The sequence below is a fragment of the Doryrhamphus excisus genome, chromosome 7 (genome assembly GCF_030265055.1).
Source record: "Doryrhamphus excisus isolate RoL2022-K1 chromosome 7, RoL_Dexc_1.0, whole genome shotgun sequence".
NCBI lineage: Eukaryota > Metazoa > Chordata > Actinopteri > Syngnathiformes > Syngnathidae > Doryrhamphus > Doryrhamphus excisus.
The window spans coordinates 14,701,945-14,712,440 of NC_080472.1; the positions used below are offsets into that span (position 1 = coordinate 14,701,945).

General features: G+C 41.8%; 2 protein-coding genes across 5 annotated transcripts in view; one reads left to right on the plus strand and one right to left on the minus strand.

Annotated features, from left to right (window-relative positions):
• ptprz1b (protein tyrosine phosphatase receptor type Z1b) overlaps positions 1-5,588 on the plus strand; it is a 39,810-nt gene extending 34,222 nt beyond the window's left edge. For 2 of the 4 annotated variants that reach the window (XM_058078701.1, XM_058078705.1), the window contains exons 18-32: positions 663-683; positions 1,082-1,178; positions 1,248-1,330; positions 1,408-1,542; positions 1,627-1,758; positions 1,831-1,988; positions 2,092-2,227; positions 2,349-2,495; positions 2,602-2,695; positions 2,772-2,845; positions 2,940-3,068; positions 3,134-3,289; positions 4,118-4,260; positions 4,348-4,483; positions 4,547-5,588. In XM_058078701.1, the coding sequence (XP_057934684.1) occupies positions 663-683; positions 1,082-1,178; positions 1,248-1,330; positions 1,408-1,542; positions 1,627-1,758; positions 1,831-1,988; positions 2,092-2,227; positions 2,349-2,495; positions 2,602-2,695; positions 2,772-2,845; positions 2,940-3,068; positions 3,134-3,289; positions 4,118-4,260; positions 4,348-4,483; positions 4,547-4,690 (1,785 nt within the window). In that variant the 3' untranslated portion in view covers positions 4,691-5,588. The remainder of the gene's footprint in view (positions 1-662; positions 684-1,081; positions 1,179-1,247; positions 1,331-1,407; positions 1,543-1,626; positions 1,759-1,830; positions 1,989-2,091; positions 2,228-2,348; positions 2,496-2,601; positions 2,696-2,771; positions 2,846-2,939; positions 3,069-3,133; positions 3,290-4,117; positions 4,261-4,347; positions 4,484-4,546) is intronic. The other 2 variants (XM_058078703.1, XM_058078704.1) reach the window with 2 other exon arrangements.
• Positions 5,575-10,462, minus strand: LOC131132775 (HMG box-containing protein 1-like). Its single transcript, XM_058078709.1, has 12 exons — positions 10,418-10,462; positions 9,631-9,723; positions 9,394-9,559; positions 9,253-9,316; positions 9,070-9,181; positions 8,807-8,901; positions 8,573-8,729; positions 8,355-8,499; positions 8,166-8,284; positions 7,914-8,094; positions 7,703-7,844; positions 5,575-7,639 (listed from the first exon to the last, which is right to left on the minus strand). The coding sequence occupies exons 2-12, from the start codon at positions 9,707-9,709 to the stop codon at positions 7,628-7,630; spliced, it is 1,272 nt and encodes a 423-aa protein (XP_057934692.1). The 5' UTR covers positions 9,710-9,723; positions 10,418-10,462; the 3' UTR covers positions 5,575-7,627.
• Positions 10,463-10,496: the final 34 nt, after the last annotated feature.

Below are 10,496 nucleotides of genomic sequence, written 5' to 3' on the forward strand. Positions count from 1 at the left end.
TCGCATGCTGAAAAAGTGTGAGCACCCCTGTGCTAAGCTATCTGAACAAATGTATCAGCTTTGTATTCTAAGTAACAAAGCTAATTAGTGGAATATTAATATCGTTGTTTGGGTCCACTCTTTGGACACCCCTGTATTTCTTTTGCCCCAGTTGACATAGCTTTTTAATATTGCACTTCCATATACACTAACATCACACTGTTTAGGAAGCGCTTTTAGCAAAATATTACTGTATGCAAGCAGTTAATTAGTGGTTTCCCACATGGTTTCTATAGTGTTGAAACCGGGTACATTTGCATGGCTTCAGTCACCTCTTGTTTCCGAGCATGAACCTCCGGAGTAACGCACACAGAAAGGACATTAAATAAACCATACTTCCCTCTCGTACCCGCCCCTTTGGTTCCCTTTTGGGACCGATTTCAAATGCGGTGTGCATTTAAATTCCAATGAAAGGCAAAAGACAAAGACAAGTGATAGCTGGGGAAACCTCCGTACTGTTGTCAGCCTCTCTGTGTGTATATGGACCCTGTGTTCCTGTACCTGCACTGACTCCCTGTCTGCCTGTGTGTCAACCCCCCCCCCCCCTCCCAAACTCTCCTTTCACCAACTCCACCGCCATCGTCCGTCGTGCTTTCTGCATCCTCACTTCCACCCTCCATTAGATTGTGAAAGAATCCTACGAGGTAAGATGCTCTGCACCGCTCTAATGTTATGGAGTAAAGAGATGTATGTATCGCAGCTGGGATGTATTGTATTGCTTAGTATGTTAAAAGAGGTAGACTTGTGGGAAAATGCACACCGATTCTGAATGGGATGTTTGCAATTGAACATGTAAGCTTACCCTGCAGATCCTCATACCACGCAGGTACCAGTCTGCATGGTCCTTTATTTGAAATGTACCCAATAAAGCATTAAAGACCACTTACATTGTATTAATATATATATATACATACATAATATAAAATAATTCGGGTATGTGTGTATTTCCAAAAATGTCAACATAAAATCTTGCATTCTATTTTATACACATCTTGGTATACTTGAAATCCTTTTCTACAAATATGACCTGTGTGTGTTTTAGGAGGTGCAAGCGTGCACGGTGGACATGGGCATCACTGCCGACAGCTCCAGTCAACCGGAGAACAAATCCAAGAACCGATACATCAACATCCTGGCTTGTATGGCTAATTCAACATTTTTCATTGTCGCTTTTGGTCACATAACCTCCAAATCATTTTCCACTCCAGATGACCACAGTAGAGTGAAGCTCTCCAACAGCTTAGACCGTGACGGGACATGCGGAGACTACATAAATGCTAATTTTGTTGACGTAAGATTGAGTACATCTTAAGTAAGGTTTTTCCACCGAAAGCTGTGTTTCTTGACTGTTCTGGTGTTTATCTGCAGGGTTACGAGCGTACAAGGGCCTACATCGCAGCTCAAGGACCGCTCAGAGCCGGCAGGGAAGACTTCTGGAGAATGATCTGGCAGCAGAACGTTGGCGTCATCGTCATGATCACCAACCTGAAGGAGAAAGGACGGGTGAACGCACTTATTTGCTACTAAATGAAGTGCAATCAATATTCATCTTCATCATTGTCTTTTATTTTATTTTTATTATGACAGACTAAGTGTGATCAGTACTGGCCAGAGGACGGTCAGGAGGATTATGGTCCGTACCAGGTGACCTTGAAGAGCACTAAGACCCTTGCTTACTACACTGTGCGGACATTCATTGTCAGAGATACCACAAATAAGGTACACACACACACAAACACACACTGTGTGAACATGAACCCAAACATACCACAACCATCTCTGACCCAACAGACGTGTCAGAGGAAAGTGGAACACACAGTCCACCATTACCACTACACCCAGTGGCCAGACATGGGTGTCCCAGAATACACCCTGCCTGTCCTGTCCTTCATCAGAACATCATCTCGTGCCCGAACGCAGGAGATGGGACCCGTTGTGGTGCACTGCAGGTAGCCTTGTCATACTACATGTGTGTTTAAGTCGTGAAAGGAATATTATGGATCATTTGTGCACATATATATATATATATATATATATATATATGCATCACAGTGCTGGAGTAGGAAGAACAGGAACTTACATCGTGATAGACAGCATGCTGCAGCAGATCAAGGATCAGGGGACGGTGAATGTCCTCGGGTTCCTCAAACATGTGCGGACACAGAGGAACTACCTGGTTCAGACGGAGGTACGCCAATGCACTTTTAATTGAATGAAGCAATTGGGTTGGACTAGGTGTCCTACTTCCCATCAAATCGTTATTTTGACTGGGGGTATATTTTTGCAAAAATCCTCCCTCCCGGTTCTAGGAGCAGTACGTGTTCATCCACGACGTCTTAGTGGAGGCCATCTTGAGTCGCCACACCTCCATCACCTCTGACCTCCTCCACACGTATGTGTCCGACCTCCTGACGCCCGGAGTGTCAGGCAGGACGCGCATGGACAAACAGTTCAAGGTACACACGTCCTCTCACACGAAATATGACTGAATTGGCATATTTATCATATTATCCAGGCGGCATTTGGCTTTATTGAGATGTGACGATCGACTGTGTATTTTAGTTAATCAGTCAACGCCAAGCAAAGCACGCTGACTACAGCACGGCTCTGCGAGACGGCAACGCAATGAGGAACAGAGCCCGAGCGCTGATGCCTGGTAGGCCTCATGTTCACGTGACATACACAGTACCTTCATGTGAACCTAAGTAACATCCACGTGTCTATGTTTGTAGTGGAGAGATCCAGAGTCTGTCTAACTGCCACAGAAGCAAACTCCTCAGGTTACATCAACGCCTCTTATGTGCTGGTAAAACAAGTTCCTTATTTATTATAGAGAAAGTCAATCCAAGGTGTTGTGAAGATATTATGTCATGCTGCTGGTTGGGTTTTTTTTCCAACAGGGTCATCATCACAGTAAAGAATTCATCGTGAGTCAGACCCCTCTTAGCAGCACCGTGGAGGATTTCTGGCGAATGATCTGGGAACACAACACGCACACCGTCGTCCATCTGCCTGACTCACATCACCAGGTTGGATCACACACACACGTTATTTAGATGTGTCTTTACAGCTTTCACATACTTGTTTCTTTCAGAAGTGTGAGAACGGGGAACCATGTCTTTACTGGCCTTCTAAAGACCAGATCATGAACTTTGAAGGATTCACTGTGGTGTACTCGGGGGAGAGGATGCTGTGTCTTTCCAATGATGACAAAGTCCTGGTGCAGGACTTTACTTTAGAATCCATTCAGGTATTGCCCATTTTATAATACACGACCAGAATACTACCATTAATCACCATGAATACTACCAAAAGCCTGCCATTCATTCATTCATTCATTTTCTACCGCTTATCCTTACGAGGGTTGGGGGGGGTGCTGGAGCCTATCCCAGCTGTTTTCGGGCGAGAGGCAGGGTACCCTTAACTGGTCGCCAGCCAATCACAGGGCACATATAGACAAACAACCATTCACACTCACATTCATACCTATGGACAATTTGGAGTCGCAAATTAACCTAGCATGTTTTTGGAAAGTGGGAGGAAACCGGAGTACCCGGACAAAACCCACCCATGCAAACTCCACACAGAGATGGCCAAGGGTGGAATTGAACTCCGGTCTTTTAGCTGTGAGGCCTGCGTGCTAACCACTCCGTGGAAACCCCCGCCGTGCAACCCAAAAATCTACCAATATATATACATTTTTTTTTAATCACCCAAATCAAGTCTTAACCGTCACAATTTTGCATTGAAATTCTTATTTGATGTCTACATTTTATTCACATTCACCTTTCATTCTGCCCATATAATTGCATATTTGTGTTTTTTGGTCCGAATTTTACTTGTTTAATTGTTTAATGTGTAACATTAACCTTAAAGTGTTTAGGGTGTTTCAATTACACGTGGATTTGCCATTTGCTTGTGGATCGAAAAGTGAGGACCTACTGTAATTCGTCTACAAATTTCCAACAAATTTATGTCTAACTGTCACTATTTGACTGAAAATTCAAATTTGCCACCATTTTATAGTTTTATTTTTATGGGTTTTTTGAGGGTAACATTAAATATCCTTGATTTATAGAATAATTTTGCCCTGGAGGTTCAGCTTTACATCGCATCCTGTTGGCCCAACCCAGACAGCCCAATTCGGAATTGTTTTGACCTCATCAACACGGTCAGTGAGCACAACAGACACACAAACGGCCCGACAGTGGTACACGACCCGTGAGTACAACATACATTTCCCTTGCATTGGACTTAGTAATTGTTTTTTATCCTATTGAACTTGTGCTTTCTTGTGTGTGTGTGTAGGTTGGGAGGCGTTACATCTGGGCTCTTCTGTGCCCTCACCACCTTGTCCAATCAGTTGCAGGAGGAGGGACAAGCCGACGTCTACCAGGTGGCACGTATGACCAACCTCATGAGGCCGGGGGTCTTTAATGATATAGTAAGTACTTAAACACATACCTGTGTTGGGACAATAATGAGAAAAACCATCATCCCTCTGCAGGAGCAGTACCAGTATCTGTACCGTGCAGTGCTGAGTCTGGTGAGCAGCCAGGAGGACCAGCGAGCCCTCCAGAGTCCAGAAACCAATGGATCGGTACTGTTGGGGAAGACCAACATTGCTGAAAGCCTTGAGTCACTCATGTAGAGGCCACCCACACTTGCAGTACACACTAACGCTAAAACACGATGAACTTGAGTCGTCTCTGCAAGCGTCCAAGAGTTGTGAGTACTTATTTTACACTTTAAAGTAATCTTCTGCAAATGTCATGGCTTCCTTCAAAGAAAAAAGGCAAAGTCTCCCACTATTGTGCTCACAGAATGCTAATATAATTTCCCTGTATCCGTTGCATTTGGGTGCAAAAGCACATTTAAATCACAGAATACAAATGACTCCATTTTAATAATTAAAACATAAAACATTTCCTAGGCTAATTCCCTAGTTAACCAGCATTATTTAGGAGTGTTTAAAAAAGTAGTGATGACTGCCATTGGCTCCGGTGCCTTTTGTAACTCACACTCTTGTACTTTAAAGCTTTAAAGCTTTTTTTTGCTATGACTGTTGGATGACTTCTATCTTTTTCTAAAGGTGGGTATACTGTCTTGTTAGCTTCATGAAGGGGAGCGACATTCCATCCAAATTGTGTTGTCAGTATTGAACGTATTTTGTCAGTATTTTGTCTAAATGGTCCACAATCAGGCACGATCAATCAAACAACCAGCTTCTCCTACAGCAACTATCATTCTACTTTGTATGTGTGAGTGTGTGTAAATATCCCTGAAACACCAAAAGGCCAAATTACTGTAAGTTTTTACTGTATCTATATATTTTCTAAGACATTTTCTAGCCATTTCCACATATATACTGTATAACTGTGTGGATTCTATTTGATAACTCCACTACTGAATTACTGATCATAGATTTAACACATTGTTAATGCTTTTTTATCAATATCATTGTAGCCGTTTAGCACATTCATCTCCAGCCACGAGCGTGTGCAGTATGTAAATAGGAACAGATGGAATAAAGACTTTTTGACTTGAAATGTAAGTCCTCTTTATTTCTTTTCCATATCTTATATTACATACGTATACTTATATTACAACAAGCAGCGACATTAAAAGACTCCAGAGCCCCAAAAGCAAAATTATATCAACACTTTTCATTAAACATTATAGCACGGCAGTTTAACATGATAAAGTGTATACAGTGCTTTATAAATATTGTAATAACACAGGTTGTACATATGCAATATTTCTGGAACACCAAACATTGAATTTATTATTATAGCAACATGTTATTAATGCTTCACAGCACCCTGCAGTGGACATAAAAGCCAAACTCACTCATGTCACACAAGTTACACCGTAAATGCTCCAATTAACAACCTTATTCAACTAACCCTACTGTCTCTACTAGTAGCCCCGGGTCAAAAAATGTGTTTTTATCAACTTCACAAGAAGGCAGTCGCCATATTTGAAGTATCATGAGTGGTCAGCATAAATATTTATTTTCTCGACACATTTACATTCCTTGACTATGAAAACATTCCATGGAAGGGTTTGAATGACTTGCAGAATGCTAACATGCTAATGTTACACCTAGCATAATAGCGCTAATTGTTTGTATAAGCGTGTACCTCTGAAAATGTTCAAAATGTTGTATAATTATGTTAGCATGCTAACACCTAGCATGATAGTCCTGTTTCCTTAAAATCACAAAAAAATTCAATATGCTCTTGTTAATGTCAGCATGCTCATACCTAGCATAATAGTGTCCAGTGCACCAATAAAAAAAGACTAAAAATGATACTATGCTACTATTAGCATGCTAGCAATGTTAACATGCAAACGTTAGCATGCTAATACCTAGCATGAGAGCGCAGTGTAGGGTAAGGCTAAATGTCCCGAACAAGTACTGTGACCATTTCTTTGTGGAGTTATATATACACAAAGGCCATGCAAACAAATTCCTGGATTATTCATTCTTGGATCCAGGCGGCGACACGCATCACCACCAAAAATTGATCACTTCTTCCATATCCTGTTTCCTGCCATTTCTGCAAATTTCATCCAAATCCATTCAGAACTTTTCAAGCTACTGCTAAAGGCCGGCAAAAAACGTAATAATAAGCCTCCCCATCCGCTGGTTATAAATAGAGCATTTACGGTATGTCGTATTGTATAACACATCATTTATAACGAATGTGTCTGCTAAAGTAAAGCATTGAAACAAAAATACTTCTTAGCTATTCCACCATGATACATACGTATATCAGATTACTGTATTTTGCTGTCTAGGAAATGACAACCTACTGTAACATATCCATCATAATAAAGACCTTTGGTAAAAAACTACCCTACTAAATACCTGCTTTATGTTGTAGTACAACATACTTTTTTGAACTTTTATCCTTAAAAAAATGTATTGTTATTAAAATTGCACTTAAGGTCATTTATATGAAACAATTCACACACTCTATGTGGTATATATTAATTTTCCGACAATAACTACACATGGTGGCACTAATCAAACCCCATAGGTCCACACTACAAAACACCCACTGTAACTTTAGGGCGTCTTGTCGAATCACCATAAAGTTTGGCACAAACCTCTAACTGACCAACAAAGATTGGTCAGCAAAATTGGTTGAAAAACATGGCTGCCATCAAGCAAAAGCCCTTTATGTTATTATGGTTCTGACACTGAGGATATTGATATTACATGCATGCCAGCATGTATTCCAATGGTTGTGATCGCCATGAATGTCATGTACAATCATGCGTAAAAAAGTAATTTCTTTGACATGACCTAAAAAGACCTAAGCCTGCACCTCTGTTTCAAGCATATATCAAGATTTTTGGAAATTTGCTTTAAAATAAATCATGGAAATCAACACACACGCAAAAAAATCTAATGTGCTTGGAATATAGGAGATTTACGCCTGATTTATAGCGTCATTTAAAGCAGTAAGAGCAAACTCCAAAGCTAATGTATTGAGATATAATGCTTCATGTTCAGCGTGTTTAGGCTGTTGTAAATGTGCATGTAGTCCTGCATTGGCCATCCTTGCTTGTCTGCAGTCTAATTCCCCTGCTGAGAAATAGGTGAATTTAACATAATAGATGAATTACTGTGCACATGTGTGTGTGTTCTTACGTAGTCAGCGCGTTTGCGTTTCCAACAGTCTGGGTCGAGTCTCTTCTGTTCCTCAGCGAGCGCTTTGGCCTGCAAGGTAAACACCCGTCGCTCCTCGTTTTGCATTTTCTTCCACCGCTCACCAAGGAGAACACTGATGGCTCTGCACGCACACGCATGTCATTTCACATGCATGATAGGATAAAGAATGGCAATCTGGATTCACACAGACCTGTTGTCCTTGCCTGGGTGCATTTGTGTGTACTGCACCCTGAACTTCTTGGCAAAAAGCATGAACGCATTCATTGGCCGCTTGCACTTGGGTGGGGTGTGGTGACTTCCTGCTTTCTTGGCATACTGACTTTTGATTGGCTGACGGAGAGGAGCGTGTGCGTGGCTGGTCCTGTGACTGCCTGTAGATTGTTTTTTTTCATACTATGTTATTCCCTTTCTAAATTGACAATGTAAAAGAATGGACTGAAACCTTGTAATGTGTCTCGATCTGGTGAAACAGCGCCCCCACTGGATTGGGAGGCGTGCCGCCGTCTGGCCATGCTGCTCAACAGGTACACTGCCGAAGAATCCATTGGTGTGAAATCATAACTGAGGAAGATTGACGCACAATTACTAACTATGCTAATTTGAATAAGGTCAAATATAATGCAGGCGTTACCTCCTGAATGTGTCAAAAACAAGCGAGTCATCTATTTGTTTGGCTTCTCTGTGACCCGGAGGCAGGCACACATCACCTATCTTCATTTCATAGCCCGCTATCCCATAATGCACCACGGTCAAGCTCGGGTAGAATGATGACCAACCTGATAAAAATGACAATACAATCATTTCAATGTTGAATAAGACGTCACTCCGTAACTCTTTGCTTTCACCTACCTTTATTTTTGACATAGAACGGGTGGTCCAGTTGACATCGGGTAGTTAAGAGGCTGTGCCCGACTACTCCAGAGTCAAAGGTGAGTTGCAGGACTACTTGACCTGAGAGAACAGTTTCTGAATGTGCGATGAGCTGGAGACCCTCGGAGCCGTAACTCTGTGGAGTCGGAAATGTATGAAAGCGGCATTAAGTCTACTAACAAGATGCTTACGACAATATTGACTTAAAAATACCTTCAGAGATGTCGACTGTTCCTCGTTGCCTGATTCAAGGTCCTCAACGTTCTGCCATTCAGCATTAGAGCCACTGTGGAAACGTAGGTACGTATCTGCAGGGAGATAATAAATTCAACTTCTATTCAACTATTACAACTTCTAGTACATAAACATGTCCATAATTCCCTCCACCTTGACACTTTTGTATATGCTTTTAAATATTCTGATCCTTCCATATTTGCCGCAGAAGCAAAAATAACATTAATAGTAATGTTTGGTACCTTTGAGAAAACAGTGCCAGACTGTGGCAGGCCAGGAGATGCTCCAGACCATGTCTTCATCATCAGACCCAGAGGACCTGGTGGACACTGTGGCGCTACCCTCGCTGCTCGTCTGTGGTAACATACACTGTCAGACGTCCGTCACACGAAAGCTAACTCTTAAAATTGACATATTTGGTTTACTCTGCTGTGGTGTCGCTCCCTGGAGTGAGGAAGGGGTGGCCGGGCGTAAGAATGTAGATCACTCCTGGTGCATTTGTGATTTAACACATCAGTAGAAATCATCGTGTTTCAAAAGGGGTGAGTACACACGTGTGCTTTTACCTGCTGTGGGACGGCTCTCGTAGTAGTGGGCTCTGAGGACCGGTGGCGATGTGAGCGAGTTGAGTAAGCCAGTGGGCGTCGCGTACGGGAGGACAACGCTTCAATTCGACTTGATAAACTGCTGCTGTTTCATTCTCTGGTACCTCCTGAAGTTTTGGAAGGTCAGCTGAGGAGAGATCACAACCACAGGAGATACCGATGAGAATGTTAGTTTGTCGCAATGGCAAGGTTGGATACCTGTGTGTTCATAGGGAGGCTCCTTGTGTTGTTTCGGGTGAGTGGACAGCCCTTTAGGGATCACTACCTCCCACATCATGATGTTCACAGTCACTGAAACAGGAGGAACATATAATATTACATAATTTTACATTCCATTTTGCAGTACTTATGTCATTTCTTCATTCTTTTAAACAAATAAATCTACCAATAATATACTGTAAATTCTCTTAGTCCCTGTTTCACCATATTGCCATCATGTGACAACCTGTTTACAATTTTGATAGTCCGCGCATGCGCGCAGTTCTCCATTCATTCAATGCTACGTGAATGACGAATACATATGGAGCAAGTCGTAAAAAGTGTTATCACATAATATTATTTAGATCAAATGTAGTCGACCAGTTATAATTATGTCATGTGAACTCAAGACGAAGCGGTGTGGTTTGTTACGCAACGAAAGTACTATCAAAAGGGGATTTCAGTCGACGAAAACGAAAATAATTGGTTATAGTGTACCTTATTCATTAAAAAACACAATGTTCCGAGTTGACAAAATGCTATTAAATACATTAAATGCAGTGAGTGGGTGTTTTTTTAGTACGTAAAAGGGAGTTTCAACAACGTCAACAATGAAGCTTTAAGAGCGAACAGCTAAGCTGGTATTTGTGTTAACGACAGACGTCGTCATCTCAATATTGTCTCGTATTTTGCAAGTTTAGGGCATATTCATTACATCGGTGCGGTCATGTGTCGAATTCAACGCTTTAAAAGCAGGAAAAGTTTTAATGAACTTTACTTAACTCACCTAAACAGTGGCCTTGTACGGGAAAAGGAGGCTGGGATAAACACGATCCTATTGGGCCAGCCTGCCGTCAATTTCCAGC